Below are 19090 nucleotides of genomic sequence, written 5' to 3' on the forward strand. Positions count from 1 at the left end.
ATTGTGAAAAGTGTTTTGGTGTATTGAGTTTTTAATGGAGTAAAGCCTAACAGAGGGTAAAAAAAATAGTCTCTTACTTAAAATTACGGGTCCCATTATTGACCCCACCCCCAAAATTAATCCTGCATGATATCCCGGTATTTTTAATGTAATGGAGGGTATACATTATGTGATTACTAAGCTGACGGGCTATAATGGGAGAAACCTAAAAATACTACGATTACGATTTTCCCCATTATTGGGCCAAATTGGGGTCTTTCCCATTATAGCCCCCCCCCCCCACACACACACACACACACACACACATTACGGTATAGTTACCATGATTTGGGGGGGGGGGGTATAATTCCATAGCGGGGGTGCTATAATTTAATAGCGGGGGGGGGCTATAATTTCATAGCGGGAGGGGGGGGGGGGCTATAATTGGAAAGACCCCTAAATTGTAGCCCCTGAAAATATAGCCCCTCTCTACTCCCCAAATATTGTTTTCTGGCAATGATGGGGGTATAGGTTATCTGACCATTAAGCTAGGAAGGGGGAGGGCATAGAGAGAAGGACCCGATTTCCTGTTTCCAATCCATTAAGTAATGGTTACGTGACTGCTTGAAGTCACTGAGAACTTCTGGCGTTTATCGAGAACCGCGAAATACTTTGAGATATTAAGTCAGAATTTCGAAGTGACTTCTGCAGAGTCACTTAATCATGCTTAAAACACAAAACGCGCACGTTTTTAAATGACGAAAGTCAACGGAAGTCAACTTCTGGCTAAGTGGCAACTTCTGGCATTTCAACTTCTGGCACTGCAGACTTTCAGCATTTTAAGATTTGCATATGACTGTTTTAATGAATATCAACCAAGTTTGGGTGTCAATTGAGCTGCGCAATCAATTGATAGTTTCATTTGTGCCGCGATGTCAATTGATGTAAAAGTCACGCATGTGTGTAAAGTCATCATGACTAATATAGTAATTCAATTGTAAAGGTAGCCTACCGAGAACAACACACATTTTTTTGTTCAAAAATTTTTTCAAATTACGTTACTCGGTTGGTCTTTTTTTCTTTCATTTGCTTACAATCTGTAAGAATAATCATCTATCGATGGAAAGGCAACATTTTCGTTACCTTGTTATAATATTAACTGATGTTGTGTTTGTCGTTCAACCTCATTCAGGTAAATTTGCCAAAATTTGGGTTATTCCATCATGGTCCCCGCCCCTGCTTGGTCTAAATATACCCCAACTGTCCTAAATACCATAATAGCACAAAATTTTTAAGCCTCCAAGAACTTTCAAGAGTATTAGCTCAATGGCAGTTTCATTTTGTTGATGAAAAAGGGGTTTTTCTCATTATAACCCCCCCCCCCCCCCACAAACTTATAGCACTCATGCGATACTTACTTTGATTGTGGGCTATAAGGATAAGGAACCTTCATCGTTTGGGAAAACCCCTTCTGATGTGAAAGACTTGTGGAAGACTGCAAACAGTATGCACCTGATAAAACCGGATGGGGGCAAAACGGAAGGGATCCCAGAATAATAATGGGGACGAAAATGAAACAGAAACAAAGTTAATAACAAAGATGAAGGTCAAATTATCCGGCTCGAGGTTTTTGGGTAAATTTTTGTAAGAAATGCGGTGAATGCAATGAATTTTGATAGAAAATGCGTTGATTGCGGTGAATGCGGTGACAATAAATATCTCACCGCATTTCACCGCATTTCTTACAAAAATTCACCGCATCGAATTTTGTGGAAAAATAATGTATGAAATGCGGTCAAAGCGGTGAATGCGGTGAAAAAAATACTTCACCGCATTTCACCGTATTTCTTACAAAAATTCACCGCGAAATTCACCGCATTTCTTACAAAAATTCACCGCATTTGCTTTCCAACGTTTACCTAATCTGATTTAAATGCACATGAAAAGTCAAGGATGTACGTGACAATTGGCGCAGTGGAATAAGCAGTTGAAAACATGCAGGAAGTCGGAGAGTCAAACCCGGGTAGGGAAAATTCTTTTTTGTAAGAATGCTGAGATCGCAGTGAAAATAAATAATTCACCGCGATTCACCGCATTCACCGCAAAAAGATGTAAGAAAAACGCGGTGAAAATTTTTTTCATCACATTTCACCGCATTTCTTACAAAAATTCACCGCCAAACCTCGACCCGGGTAATAACAAAACATAGTTAGAGGGATCTTTTCCGGGATTATTGGGTGCATTATCCCCCAGCTTATTGGGTGCATTATCTGCACCACCCAGACTCACGTGCTATATTTTTACATAATGGTATACTACGTAATTGCACGTGCTCTGTAGCTGGGGAGAACATAACATAGGGGGGGGCACAAACGGAAAAGGTCCTATTAAATCATTGTGCATAAATGTCGCAAGTGCGTTTGACTAGCACGGTGGGTGCGTGCGACTAATACCCCAAGCGCACCCCAAGAGCACTTGCCACATTTATACACAATGATTTAGTAGGGATCTTTTACGGATATATTCTGTTTCGGCCCCCAGTGATTTTATGGCCCCAGTTACAAATTATATGTTGTTATATAGCAGGTTCATATGTAAGAAAAATTCATATGCGCCTGGGGGTAATAAAAAAAATTTCTGCTGGGGGGGGGGACTGGGCGAAACAGAATAGATCCCCTTTTTACGTTTGTGCCTCCTATCCCACGTCTAGGTAGAGACTTATGAAAAGACAATGCTCGACCAAAATGTACTAGAAAAGACCATGCTAGACTCAATTGAGCTTTGAAAAGTTTTTAGTGAACTTTAAGATATTCTGGACTTTAGCTCGACTCAGATTTTTCGCAAAAGACTTTAGCTGGGCCCAAATTTCACAAAAAACTTTGGCTCGACCCAAAATTTGAGCTGGACTTAAGCTCGACACATTGTTTGCAAAAAAAGTCGAGTTAGAGTCTTTTCATGGGTCCATCATTGGTCTTTTCATAAGTCTGATTTTTTGCCATTAAATATTTACGTGCAATATTGCATATAACGTAGTCCGCAAGTATGCTCCTTCATGTTTTACGATTCAAAAGAACCAAAAATTCCTCAAAAACCTGCATTAAATTTAAAAAAAAACATAGCCCATAATTCTGGAAGGGAAGACAAACTGAATGGTTTATGTCATGGCTAATGGGACTAGGACCAATACACTTAAGCTAGCTGTTTCATTGAATCAAGAAATGTGGTAATATTTTGGGTCTTTCCCATTAACGCCCCCCAGCTTTATGGTCAGATAACCCTGTTGCCCACAATCATGGTATTTATACCATATTGGGGTCTTTAATTTCATGGTGGAGGGCTAAAATGCTAAAGACCCATATTTTTAAGCTGCTATAACTCTTTATTTTGAAATTTGACAAAATTCTTAACGCTTTTGGGGGTTTTCCATCTGTTTCTTAAGTTGGACTGCTCTGGTGCAAAGCAATTTAGTCTTGTTTCGGTTCTGTTTTTCTGTATGTACAGAAGCAGGAAAAAAAATTCGAATTCTGAAAAAAAACAGACTTTTTAAAAGACTAATAGTTGACACATGAAAAAACATTAATTCGACTTTGTTGGTTATGAAATGACTAATGGTGGACCCATGAAAAGACTTTAGCTGGACTTTCTTCGTTATGAAAAGACTTTAGCTCGACCCATGAAAAAACATTAGCTCGGCTTTAACTAGGAAGCACGACCGTGTAATTATTGTCTATATTGCCCCCTCACCCTGCTATAATTTTAAAGTCTTTTCATAAGTCGAGGCATAGGCCTGGGATGTTATGTTCTCCCCAGCTACAGAGCACGTGCAGTTACCCAGTAAACCATTATGAAAAAATACAGCACGTATGTCTTGGTGGTGCATATGGTGCACCCACTAAGATTGGGGCAGAGACGGAATAGGTCCCATTATTGATAACAATTTGAATTTATATGTTTCGTGATTCTCCGGGAACTCACTGAGAACTTCTGTCATTTAGTGACAGTGTAGGCCTCTTTAGAACGCAGGCTTAACATGTTTAACCGTGATAACCTTAAGGCTTAACCTCAAGGGGTACAACCACTAGGACGGTTGGCGGGTATAACAAGAGGAAAAACCCGAATTTTCTAATTAATCATACAGAGTTACAGAGTGCGTGCCTTTACGTATTAAAAAAATAAATTAAGAAAAATGAAAGTGAATTAATACAAATCTTTGTTATCAAACTTTGATTCGGAATGGTTCTTAAAGGTACACATTAAAGGTTCCCAGGTCGAGGTGGCCAGACCGAAGTGACCCCTGATCAGACGAGTTTCGAGCGCACACATGTTCCCGGTGCGCTCGAATTACATGGTCTGGAAAAGGCTTCGAGCGCACTTTTGTCTGGACAATGGTCTGGAACTTGCCTGATCAGAGGCCACTTTGTTCTGGGACGGTCTGATCAGAGGTCACTTTCGTCTGGGACGGTCTGATCAGAGGCAGTTTAAAGCGCACACTAATCTGATCAGAGACCAATTTTGTTTTATTACTGACTTTTGTTGACTCTGGCAAGAGTCAACAATAAAATATCATCCTGATCAGAACTTCATCTGAAAATCTGATGGGTTTGATCAGAATCAAGGTGTCCAGCTGATAACAACTGCCCGTCCCCTCAAGAAAAGATTTTGAATCAAAGTAGATCAAGACGTTTTTATGCAAAGCTGTCTAAGTTCATTTTTTCAGTTAAAAGCATAAAAAAATGGCAGACTCGGTAATTTTTTTTGATCATTTTTTTTCAATTTACTTTCATTAGCAACACTTTCAGGATTGGTTTTTTGTTAGTTGAATTAAAGATTGATAAAATGATAGATGAAATGAATATATTATAACGATATTGAGATATTTGTTCATGTTCAAAATCATTCTCTGATCAGACTATTTCGAACGCACTTTAGTCTAAACAGAGGCAACTTCGAGCGCACTTTTGTCTGATCAGAGGTAATTTCGACCGCACTTTAGTCTGGGACAATAATTCGAGCGCACTTTAGTCTGGACAATGGTCTGGAACTCGTCTGGACAATGGTCGGGAACTTGTCTGATCAGGGGTCACTTCGGTCTGGAACTCGTCTGATCAGAGGCGGCTTCGAGCGCACATTAGTCTTCGAGCGCATCCTCGTCTGATCAGAGGTCACTTCGGTCTGGGACGGTCTGATCAGAGGTCCCACTTGTCTGGGACGGTCTGATCAGAGGCAATTTCGAGCGCGACCTCAACCTGGGTTCTTAATGGCTCTTAAAGGACATGGTTCTTAAAGGTATACAAGAAGAGAAAAACAAAAGGACATACAAAATTTCGAAATCCATAACAAAAATGAGCAAAATCACAATCTTAACATAAAATTTTCCCAACGTTTTGAACCAAAACAAAAAAAACTAATTACCAAATATTTGTATTGAATAAAAAACTGTGTGCAAAGGATATTATCACAAATAAAATTCGGTTGATCTTTTCAGTTTGTGCCCCCTCGTAAGTTATGCACCCCCGAGTTACAGAGCACGTGCCATTACGCAGTAAATCATTATGCGAAAATATGGCTCGTGGGAGGGGGGTGCAAAAAATGTACCCACTAAGCTGGGGGGCCAATCGGAAAAGATCCAATTTGGTTGAATTAACAGTTCAACACAGCTTAACATTTCAAAAAGCTTAAAACTAATATATTTCAAAGCAAATAACCAAGTCAATCCAGGAGTAAAAAAGTATAAAATGGATCAATCTCATATCAATCTAAACACATACTTCTAAGTTTTTAACTACCTCTACCATTAAAATTGCATCTGTTTTTAAAAACATAATCAGATAATCTTTGAATGGTTCACAATTTGTACCATACCAATCACCTAATGCTTGTTGATGATCACTATCACTTAAATGACTTTGTTTCAATTTTGGCTAGAAGCATTCTTTAGGTGTTAACGATGTAATATTTAACTATTCAATTTTGCCAAAACATTCATAATGAAATATATAACTTCTTCTTTTTAAACAAAACTTATTTATTGTTATACATTCTTTATCACCTAATGTTTTACATATGGCATCTAAACTAAGTGGATGAAAGAATCTATACAAATCTGACATTTTTATACAATCTACCTTTTTACTAGCATAAATTTCACATGTGTTAGCTAATACAGAATTCCTGTAATCATCAACATCAATTTGATTCTCATTAATTTCTTTTGCTAAACATTTCAGATTTTTCTCAATCTCACCATTTACAGTTTCGTAACAATGACTCAGCTTTATTACAACATGCTTTTTAATTGTAGCATTTGGTATCTCATCTTTCATCTGACGCAATTGACTGTTACTTGGTATGCCACTGATTTTTATCTAAGTCTTGTTAACTATTTTTACCAATAGCTACTTCTACAAATACATTAATACTATGAGTATCTGTTCAGTGATATGAACAATCTAAGAACTTCTCACAGTAATCACATACTGCTTTATACATACGCAATTTATTTTTCTCTGCTATTACAATTTCAATTTAATTAAATTTATCTATATTAGCAATTTTTTAGCTCTTGTTTTATGTACTGCTACTAGATCTTCACTAAATGATACACCATTTTTTATAATTATGTATTCAACTTATTTACTATATCTATCATTATCATTAACTATTTCTACATCTTGTCTATTGTTTACATTCTCTATTGTTTTACCATAACAATTATTATTACTTAATTTTAAAAAAAAATATCACCAACCAATTTTATCACCCTTTGATTTATCTTCTTTTCCTTTGTGAATTTTAAACTCTATATAAGGTTTTAACAATTCATCTTTTTCATATTGTAATTTCTCTTTAATTGTAATGTCTTCTGATCTCAAGCTGCGAGCTAAATGCCAGTCAAACATCTCAGCTCTCAATAACTTATAATTTTATCAAAGAGTGTTAACAATCACTTTTCATTTGGTTTATATATACCCATATCCAAAACCTGATACCTAGTAAACTGACTTATAGTAGCTGTAGTCTTATTGGGAAAGAATAGAAATTTCCAAGTCATATCTTTTGACTCATCTCTATATTTAATTGAACAGTATATGTGTGTTCAATAATATAATTAGATGGTGTATAACTTTAGTTACTACATAATTAAACTTGATTAGTAGGTAAACTTTGAACGACTGCTGATGTTTACAATGTGTCTTTTTTTCATATTTTTTTACCAGAGTATTCAAGATCATTTTTATTAATTCTAATTTCAACATAACAGCCAACTATCACTGATGCTATAAATCATCTAATATCACTTTGAATAGTATCATAGAAAACAACATAATATTTAAAACTAACATTAATACATTTCAAACCATATAACCAAGTCAATCCAAGAGAAGAAAAATTATAAAATAAATTAATCTCATATGATTCTAAGCCCATTTTTCTAAGTTTTCAGCTACCTCTACTATCAATAGTGCGCCTCCTTTTAAATATGCCAACAGATAATCTTTAAATGTTTCACAATTTATATCATACCAATCACCTAATGCTTGTTGATAATCACTATCATTTGTATGACTTTGGATCAATTTTGGTTAGAAGCATTCTTTCGGTGGTAGCGATACAGTAATTAATTATTCTATATTCTCAAACCATTCATAGTGAAATATAAATTTGCTTCTTTTTAAACAAAATTGATTTAATCTTTTACATTCATTATCACTTAAAGTTTTACTTATGGCATCTATACTATGTGGATGAAAGAATCTAAACAAATCTGACATTTTTTTACAACGTACATTTTCCTAGCATAAATTTCATCAGTGTTAGCTAATACAGAATTCCTATAATCATCAACATCAATTTGATTCTCATTAATTTCTTTTGCTAAACATTTCAGATTTTTCTCAATCTCACCATTTACAGTTTCGTAAAAATGACTCAGTTTTATTACAACAAGCTTTCTAATTGTAGCATTTGGTATCTCATCTTTCATCTGACGCAATTGACTGTTACTTGGTATGCCACTGATTTTAACTAAGTCTTGTTAACTAATTTTAACATTAGCTTCTTCTACAAATACATTAATACTATGAGTATCTGTTCAGTGATATGAACAATCTAAGAACTTCTCACAGTAATCACATACTGCTTTATACATACGCAATTTAATTTTCTTTGCTATTACAAATTCAATTTAATTAAATTTATCTATATTAGCATTACCTCTTGTTTTATGTACTGCTACTATATCTTCACTAAATGATACACCATATTTTAAAATTTTGAATTCAACTTGTTTACTATATCTATCATTATCATTAACTATTTCTACATCTTGTCTATTGATTACATTCTCTATTGTTTTACCATAAAAATTAATATTTTTTAATTTAAAAGAACACATCACCATTTGCTTTAGCTTCTTTTCTTTTGTGAATTTTAAAATCTAAATAAAGTTCTAACCATTCATCTTTTTCATATTGTAATTTCTCTTTATTTGTAATGTCTTCTAATCTCAAACTGCGATCTAAATGCCAGTCAAACATCTCAGCTATCACTAACATATAATTTATCAAATAGTCTTAACATTCTCTTTTCATTTGGTTTATACATACCCATATCCAAAACCTGATACCGAGTAAATTGACATATAGTAGCTGTAGTCTTATCGGGAAAGAATAGAATTTTCCCGGTCTTGTCTTTTTGACTCATCTCTATATTTAATTTAACAGTATATGTGTAATCAATAATATAATTAGATGGTGTATAATTTAAGTTACTACATAAATAAATTTGACTAGTAGGTAAACTTTGAACGACTGCTGATGTGTACAATGTGTCTTTTCTTTACTTAATTTTTTTTACCAGTATATTCGTGGTCATTTTTCTTATTTCTAATTTCAACGTAATAGCCAACTATTACTGATGCTATAAAACCACTAATATCACTTTGAATAGTATCATAAAAAACAACATATTTAAACCTATCATTAAAACATTGTTTACTATCAATAGTGCGTCTCTTTTTCAAAATGCCAACAGGTAATCTTTAAATGTTTCACAATTTATATCATACCAATCACCTAATGCTTGTTGATAATCACTATCATTTGTATGACTTTGGATCAATTTTGGTTAGAAGCATTCTTTCGGTGGTAGCGATGCAGTATTTAATTATTCTATATTCTCAAACCATTCATAATGAAATAAATATTTTCTTCTTTTTAAACAAAATTTATTTATTTGATGTTATACATTCATTATCACTTAATGTTTTACTTATGACATCTAAACTAAGTGGATGGAAGAATCGAAACAAATATGATAATTTTTACAACCTACAGTTTACTAAGATAACTTTCATCAGTCTTAATTAATAGTTTCAACTTATTGAATTTGTTTGCTTATTTTTTTACCAATAGATAATTATCATATTTAGATCCACTATGGAAGTACATTGGTGAAAAATATTTTTAGCTTGAACAAAATTGATTGATTTGCTGACTTACCAACTGTTGCGTCTAAACAAAGATCTTCTCTTCTACCTTCTCATGTAACGGTTAATCACTATTCATATATATACAATTAATGGCAGTCATATGACTATCATCTTCATTACCACAATCAAAATCAGGACACATTGAAAACTTTACACCTTTCTTGTAATGATACTTGCCAATTTTTGAATAAGCTTCATTATAAAATGTTCTTCTACCAATATCATTGAATAGAGATAAAATTTTATTTAAAACACTTTCAGATCTTTTTGATATGAAATATCTTAAAAATTGGAATACACATGTCCTTACATTACACATAAAAATCTTTTTAATATATCACAACGCTTAGATTTATAACGATTAGTTAACACTGGATTAAGAGGTTTTTATCATTGAAATTAAATTCATTGAATTCTATTAATTTTTTTCTGATATCTTCTGTATTTGATTATAGTCATAAGTTGGTCCAATATCTGGTAATTTAGTCTCATTATTATATTCAGGTTGAATAGAATTATTAACTCTTGAAGTGTTATTTATAGCTGGATGTAAATATGCTATCAATCTCAACAACAGACAATTATTATCTGCATTCTTAATATTTATTACAGCTCTTGACATAATTGGTAATTCAACCCAACTTCTACCAGTAGGATAAAAATTATGTTAAAACATTGTTCGTGTTTCAAACTTTTGCAAAGTGCAATCTGATTGATTTTTTTTCTTGCATTTGAAATAGTAGTTCATTATTCGGAATAACCAGATCATCCAATGCATTATATATTTTCTTGTGAAGTCAAAATCTAAGGAGATTTCATTTTTTGTATGTTTTTTATACTGAAATTCATCAATGGTATTGAAATTTGTATGTGGATATACCCTATGTAACTCTTCTGATACTTCTAAGAATATTGGGTCCTCATAATTAAGACTAGTTACTGAAACTTGATTATTTCTCATGTTATGTTTTAAAACTTACTAATATACAACTTCTCTCCAATTCACTTCGCTTTCTGATTTAAATATGACGTTTTCTCATTGTTTTTTTTTTGTTTCTAATGACTATCTCTATTATTATAATTTGCATAACAAATTATACAAAGACCAGATTTATAATTATCATTACTGTTAAAATTATTATTGATACTACTACATTCATCAAGAATATATCTTTTACCTGTTTCTCTATCTACGATACATGTTACACTAGGTCACATTGCATTATCGATATCAGTTTTCTGAGTATTAGAATTGTCAGTATTAGTATTATCAGTATTACTGACATCGGTTTCAGTTTACTCAGCATTAGTGTTATCAGTATTATAATTATCAGTATTAGTAATATCAGTATTAGTTTTTGGCAGGGTTAGAATTATTCTTGGTGTTATTATTATTAGTATTATTCTGATTATTATTATTATTACTATTATTATTATTATTATTATTATTATTATTATTATTATTATTATTATTATTATTATTATTATTTTTTTTATTATTATTATTATTATTATTATTAAAATTATAATTATTATTATTAATATTATTTTTATTATTATTATTATTATTATTATTATCATTATTTTTATTTTTTTTATTATTATTATTATTATTGTTATTATTATTATTGTTCTTATTATTATTATTATTATTATTATTATTATTATTATTATTATTATTATTATTAGTATTATTATTATTAATATTATTATTATTATTATTTTCTTTATTATTATTATTATTATTATTAGTATTATTATTATTAGTATTATTATTATTATTATTATTTTTATTATTATAATTATTATTATTATTACAATTATTATTATTATTATTATTATTATTATTATTATTATTATTATTATTTTTATTATTATTAATATTATTATTATTACTAGAAATTTTATTATCAGTTTCGGTATCATCAGTATTAGTTTTGTGGCATAGGAAGTACCAACTGCAACCAAGAACTTGTAAACGTATTATTATAAGCACTATAAACTTTATATGTTATTCATAGAGACTGTTGTTACGCACTCTCCGTTCGGAGCTAAATTGTTCCTTGGCACGCATGCGGCGTGACTGGTTTATATTGAAGTTAGTACTACGCACTCTTGATAGAGCGCAGACAAATTGTTATCAGTGCCAACTACAGTTGGTTCGTGGCCAAGTTAACTCAACTTATAAATTGTCTGATTCACAAATGAGCGTGAGAATATTAGAGATCATATTCTACGGGTAATTTATGTCAATTCGAATTGGAATCAGAGAATAAATCGGAATCTTCCATCCGATCGTGTCTCCAAATCGAGTATTAAAATCTTAATCATGACATGGCACAGTCAGCATTGAAATCACCATTTGTTATACCTGTCTTCTGGGAAACAACAGCAAACGCTCACACAGAGTGGCTGAATTGGTTCGGCACCCTGAAGAAGGCCATTATGGCTCGGAACAAATTGGACGTGGATAAATTGCTCAAACGTAAGCCCAACAACGCACAATTACTTTACCCAACACTTCCAGCGTACGAAGATGCAGTCGAAGGGGAAAATGTCGACGAAGAACGTCAACGAGAACAACAAAACGAACGCCGGAAAGTGGATTGCGAATATGAATGCAAGCAGATAGAAAGAAAATGTCCAATGGTGGACCAAATCCCCTAGGACGAGGCCGACCTGAAAGTCAAAAGCCTCATGTATCTGTCCCTAGGAGCTGAAAAATGGAGGACATTCCGCCAAAGAAACCCACATACCATGATTGAGCCATGCACAACACATAAACTTGTTCATAACTGCAAATAACATTTACAAGGCCTAGAAATACCACGAATGATGGCTTCCCATTTTTCAAAGCTATGTAGTCTCCAAAGGAATCATTGGAAACAGGCTACAGCTGGCTAAAAGAACTGGGATCCCATTGCAAATTCGAGAATATGGAAGAGAATCTAGTAAAACACCTCTTCATATCAAACATGAGAACTTTAAATATTCGAATAAAATTTCTGTTGGAGATGGGAATAGCACAAGTCTTGAACAATGCAATTAACAGACAGCGGGCCAAGCAAGCCGACAGGTGATTAATAGAGTAAACTCTAACTCCAACTATACGAAAGTCAACTACGTGAAACAAGATAGGCCCCGGCAACAAATACAAATTCCTCTATCAAAAAAATACAATGTGTTGGAAATGTGGAAGCCAATTCAACCCAACACAACTACTCAACTGTCCGGCTAAAAATTCCACATGCAGTAAATTTAAACTTGTGGGTCACTTCAACTCCTTGTGCAAAGAAAAAATGCCAGAGAGAAAACCACGACACCCCAGATACAACAACAACAACCCACAATACGGAAAAGAGAATCAGGTCAGAAGAGTACGCCATGCGAAAACAAATGAGTCAGATCAATCTTCAGAACAGCTACAAATGGAATTAATCGACGCTGAAGCAGCGATATTTATAAAAAAAACCTCAAAGAGACTGGAGACCATTTACCTCATAAAACTCACTTTAACAGAATTAAAAGAGGAAACCAATAACAAGATAAACCCATCGTTTTCGGGAGAATTTTAGGGTAAAAACCCAATCAAACAATACAAAATTACAATGGCTACTGGTCACTGGGGCCCCGCTCCTTGAAACCCGACAGAGCTAACAAACTCCTACTGGAATGCAAAGATGCAACAACAGTACCCTTCAACAACAAAGAAAACTACAGATACTTCAACAACAGGAGAACAAATATTGTCGGTGTACTCCAAATGGAACTACAATCTGGTTCTTGGAAAACACAGAACACAAACATTCTACTGGTCAACAACTATATCAGCAACATTATGGGCAGGGATATACTCCAAAAACTTGGCATAACACTTTGAGCGTCTGAACCGAAAGGTAGGCAATTACTCTCGGTTGAAAATATTCAAACTGAAAAAAATATATAATAAGATGGATAGCAAAAAATACCCCCATCTGTGCACAAGACAAGGCACAGATGGGGGGTATTTACGTTGGAATACACCCCGTCCCAACACAAAGGTAGGAGGGTACCTCTCAAGCTTCTAGAACTGGTAAAACAACTACAAAAACTAATAGGATACAAACAAATAGTACGGCTAGAGAAATGCTCTGACAAAGATTTCATCAGTCCTGTGGTCATTACCGGACAAAACTGCCAGAAGTGTAAATACAGTACTAGATTCAGAAAAGTTGAACGATGCTATACATAAAAATAAGAATCAGATTCAAAGCATCGACCACCTTCTGGACTCGGTCGCTAATTACATCTCCGAAAGGAAAAACCATAGTGGTACATTGTACTTCTCAAAAATGGAACTAAAATAGACCTACAGCCAAGTAACCCTTGGCAAAAACATAAAAAAACATTGCAACTTTTGTATGCTGGGAGGTTGAGCTATTGGAACGTACAGATTATTGAATGGATTCTATGGCCATACAGATATAACAGTGATGTTCCTGAAAACTTTTGACAAAACACTACAAAACATTGTCTCAAAATTCGGCTTCCTGGATAACGTTCTCATCATAACAAAAGGCTTACTAGGAGAACATGAAAAAGAGATGCACGAATTATTAAACAGATTGAAAAAAGAAATCATAGCCATTAACCTCCAAAAACGCGAATTCGCGAAACAACAAATAATATGGCTATGATATATAGTAACTCCAAGTGGAGTTACTCCAACTACACGAAAATGTGATGCCATCATACGCCTAGAAAATCCAAAAACCTTTAAACAACTTAGAACATTTATGGACTGTATTCATCACTTAATCAAGATCATAACGAATCACGCCTCACTATCAAAACCACTAAGACCGTTACTCTCAAAGTCTAATGTAAATGCCAACAACAAACTTGATTTGAATGACAACCACACAATCGCTTTCGAACAAACAAAAGGAAAGATCAAAAATATCGCTGAAAACAAGAATTTTGGCGTTAATAAACAAACCAGAGTAGAATGTGATGCTAGCAGAAAAGGCCTCGGAACGTGATTGGAACAAAAAAGAGACTCCAGTTAGAGCCCTATAGCATATGCAAGCAGGTTTCTAAACACCCTTGAATCAAGATACAGTATAAACAAGCTAGAACTCCTTGCGGTAGTCTGGGCCCTCGAACTTTTTAAATAACAACTATACGGCTCTAAAATCATACTACAAACATCAATAAGTCCTACTCTCAGCCCTCAGAGACAATAGGGGCAACAAAAAATATTAAAGCCGACTCAAAAGATCGATTGATAGATTACTTCCATTCGGTCGAAAAAGTTTCGGGCAAGAATAAGGGATGCGCCGACTATCTCAGTCGAAATCCAGCTGGAAATTCATCTCTAGCACTAAAGTTAACAAATGACACTAAATTCGTCATTAACACAATTGATGAAACTAAATTAAGCCTACTTAAGAATGAAATAGCGCCAAAACAGCAGCAAGTTACAATGCGCGCAAAATGAAACAACACGATGACGTCATTAACACCAGTCAAACAGCGAAACACAAGTAAACGCTTTTTGCCTTAATCCACACACAAATCAGTCGCATCATATTGTACATTTCATTCCCATTTCTGACTTTTGAAATTCGAATTTTAAACCCTCAAATTCTCTATTAATCTCCACGCGGAGCTCCCCTTAACTTAAACATATTTAACCTTCATATTAACATCCGATTCCGCAGTAAAAAAAATCTATATGAACCCCAAATCTTCCCGGAGTAAAACCTTAGTCTACAGTGGAACTCAAACCGATATTAACTCAAACAAACGAAGGGGGTTAGATCTTTTGTAGAGAAAAAACACCCGCAATTTTTAGAAGTCTTTAACAATCTACCTGTATCCTATTTTAGAGTGAACTTGATAAAGGTCTTCAATGAAGAATTCCTGGCGGAGGCGGCCAGGAAGGAATTGTCACCAATTATAAATTTAGTAAGAGTCCAAAACTGGAACGATCTAAAGAAGGTCAATCCAATTTGTTTCAGAATCCGGAGGGACCTTTCAGTAACCTCTTCCATCTGTCTAGTATACGACAACAAAATGGTCATGGCCCAATCCTTACGTGTAACAGGACTCAAAACAATCGACCACAAGCATCCAGGCCAAACGGGTCTAATGGCCCTCGCTCATTTAGTATGGTGGCCGCACATCCACTCCGACATCATGGCGAAAGCCCAGGCTTGCCATCATTGTATCGACAACGGTCAAAATCCTAAAGCAATAATTCCTAAATCCCGCCTAAGCACTTTATCAAAACTCCTGGAACCTAACGAAGAACTTCAAATGGATTTCACAGGTCCTAATCCGTATAAGAATAACATACAACAGAATTACATCTTTGTAACATTAGATAGACTATCACGCTATCCACATGCAGAAACATTCAACACGAGTGACGACCAAACAGCGATCGGATACTTAGAAAAATTTTGTGGGGTACATGGCATCCCCGAATCACTAGTATGTGGCCAGGCACAAGCTTTTCAGTTTGAAATTTTCTGCAAAAACAGAATTATATAACTAATCCTAGCTCCAGCCGGAGATAATAGGGGAGCAGGTATAGTCGAAAGCCTCATACAAATAATAAATCAATAAAGATAAGAAGTTTACAATATTGACCCCGAATGGAGTAACGCAACTTTGAGGAACAGACTAGCTCAAATAAAAGAAAATATAAGATCAATCCCAAATCGTAAAACAAAAACAACACCATTCGAAGCACTCTTCGGATGAAAACCGAACAAAACACTCTCAAATATTCTGAAAAAACTGTCCTCAAATAACGTCATACAAAAAATTATAAATGAACTGTTTCGACAGAACGGTCTTGAGAGAAAACGTCATCACACCTGATGTACTGTGGAGACGGGACGGTATGTCCGAGGACGAATTAGACATACAATATAATGAGGACTACACAACCCAACAATCGGACGCCCAAGCGCCACCATCGAACTCAGACTCAGATGACGCCCCACTAGCCCCTAAATTATCCAGTAAGATCATTCCATCCGAATTACACATCTCCATTGGAGATAAAACAACAAAGATTGTATATAATAAAAAGAACGTTGCACGCAAATCAATTGCGCGCAAAACAAAAGCACCCCGCCCAAATTTAAGTTCACAATGGAATAAAATTGAGGATGGCACTACACCAAATTATACACCTCATACAAAAACAATTGATACCTCCACACGAAAAGATACTGTTTTACGCTAAAACGATGCAGCAATGGTGTCAAAACCGCGCCAACAGTGTCGTCCGCGCCTTATCCATATGCTAGACTGCAAGACAGTAAGCGAATACAAAAGGAAAAGAGAAAAAATCAAAATGTCCTGTTTAGAAGAAGCACAAGCAGCCAACAAAGCAAGTAATATAATCACCAAGGAACAAGGAACAACCAACTATCTCAAAACAAGCAGATGCATAACTGGCAAAAATAACAAAATAAACAAAAATAGAATGACAACAACCACCCCAACTGGAGCGCGGAAGGATTAAAAACGCTGGCTAAACAAAATCAAAAGTCTCAAAAAAGAAGAAGGACAACTATGCAACAACAACCCAAATCACCTCCGAAAGGAGCCCAACTGAAACTCCCCATCCGAGTCGCTATTCCGAATTATCGCAAATAATGACCCAAGCATTCTATAACCAACAACCAAATCAGCTCAAGCAACAAACGTAGCTCCTGAGGAAGCATCAGAAGAGCACTAAGAGCAGATGGGCAACACAATTAGTCGCATCACAATTACACCAAAGCGACCACACATCAGCCTCGAACAAGCCAATTAAGTCTGTAATCTCGCACAAAAGATAGGCAATCTAGTGCCAAAAATACAAAGAACAAAAACGATTTTGGCTCGCAAACTACCCAAGCCAATAAACCAGCAAAAGCAACACCATCAGTGGTGTTTCCAGTCTACAACAAATCAAATGTCGACAGTACAAACCCGGAACAACTGAACACTCCACATGGAGCAAACGTACGCGCAAGGATACTCAACCCTACCATTTTGACGGTTTACAACACAGCTAGCTCGGGAAACTCAAGCGTGTATAAAACTCCTGTACTATCCCCCCTCAAAGAATCGATATCGGTTCCAGAGGACGACGAAATTAGATGCCTAAACGAATTAGATGCCTTGCATTCATCCTAATCACAATGGAATCCAGAAAATGGTTTTAAGCTTACAAAATTAAATATCATGTGTGGAGTATCAACCTTCTGTCAGCAACGTATCTATGAGACAAATCAAAAAGCAGCCAATAGATAATGTCGTCAATAAATTGAACAGAATTGGTCATATGGGATATAATGCGTTTAGGTGACTTTGAAAAATATGTTTCCCTATTGGAAATTTCTCGTGTTTTTTTAGCCTGTTTTTTCTTGCAGAAAATAAAGAATGTAGGTGTTCCATCAAATGTCACCCAAGCACTTTAATTTATTTGATTTTCAAAAAAAAACAATGGTTGATAATGTATGTCTTGGATTTTGGTCTTTAAACTTAATATATTAGTTCCTAACTATAACCTACTTAATTTTACTTTGCGGTGATGTCGGATCTAATCCAGGGCCCAATTCACTTAATTTACAAACATTCGAAAGCTACAATAAACATAAGCAAAAGCAAACTTGTATCCATATTTTGTATACGCAAACATTAGAAGCGTTAACAACAAACACGAAGAGATTTCGAATTTTTTGCAGCAGCGGAACAAACAAACATGCTTTATTGTTACTGAAACATGAATAAACGATAATCAGAAGATACCCTTAAAGTTTTAGGCAACAATCACCACTTTGTTCATCAAAGTAGATCAAAAATGATGCAGTTAACGAGAGGTGGTGGAGTAGGGATATGGGTGCCAAATACGTTAAAACATACAATACGGTTAACAGAAGTTTTTTTGAATCACTATGGCTTGAAATAAAAGCACCGTTTCAGGAAAAACTTCCAGTAAACGTTTCTTATTGTTCCAATAAAAACTTGGGCGAATTTTATCTACAAGAGTTGACATTAGAATTTCAGGCGCATATTACATAACTGATAATGTAATACTAATCGGAGACTATAACATCAATCAAATAGAAAAAGAGTTATTGACAAAATTTGCTTGCAACAATGGGCTTGAGATAGAAGATAAAATTACTCCAATCTGGACAAATGGAAATCAGGAAACACTGATTGATCACTGTTTAACAACGAAACACCAACTGATACAACTGTTATCGAGCAGTTATTTGGAACTGATCATTTTACACAAGTTTTCTTTTCGTCACTGGACATTGATTATGAAAACATAAAACGCAGTTCTTTTACCCGGATACTAGCAAATTTACTAGAACTAATCTTAACAAAATGATGCATCAGCGGATTATAGTCCCATGTATCAACAAAACAATGCAAACTCAATTAAACTAGGTGAGCCATCGTCAAAATCATCGAAAATGAAATGGTTATCCAGAAATATTTTGAATCTAATCAACAAAAAGCACAGGCTTTTCAGTATTTGGAGGGAAAAAGCAGACGTTGACACATATAACTCATACAAAAGAATAAGAAACCATACAAACAGAGTTCTTAGAAGAGCGAGTT

The 19090-nt window shown here is 34.6% G+C and overlaps 1 protein-coding gene across 2 annotated transcripts in view; it reads left to right on the forward strand.

Annotated features, from left to right (window-relative positions):
- Nucleotides 1-19090, forward strand: part of LOC142353669 (uncharacterized) — an 83854-nt gene that overhangs the window by 17987 nt on the left and 46777 nt on the right. The window contains exon 1 of one of the 2 annotated variants that reach the window (XM_075405973.1): nucleotides 927-1171. The exons of the other annotated variant lie outside the window; for it this stretch is intronic. Within the exon in view, the coding sequence (XP_075262088.1) occupies nucleotides 1099-1171 (73 nt within the window). The 5' untranslated portion in view covers nucleotides 927-1098. Of the gene's footprint in view, nucleotides 1-926; nucleotides 1172-19090 lie in introns of those variants that run through there. 2 annotated transcript variants of the gene reach the window in all.

This window comes from Convolutriloba macropyga, chromosome 14 (assembly GCF_964194025.1).
Source record: "Convolutriloba macropyga chromosome 14, txConMacr16.3, whole genome shotgun sequence".
NCBI classification, from domain to species: Eukaryota; Metazoa; Xenacoelomorpha; order Acoela; family Convolutidae; genus Convolutriloba; species Convolutriloba macropyga.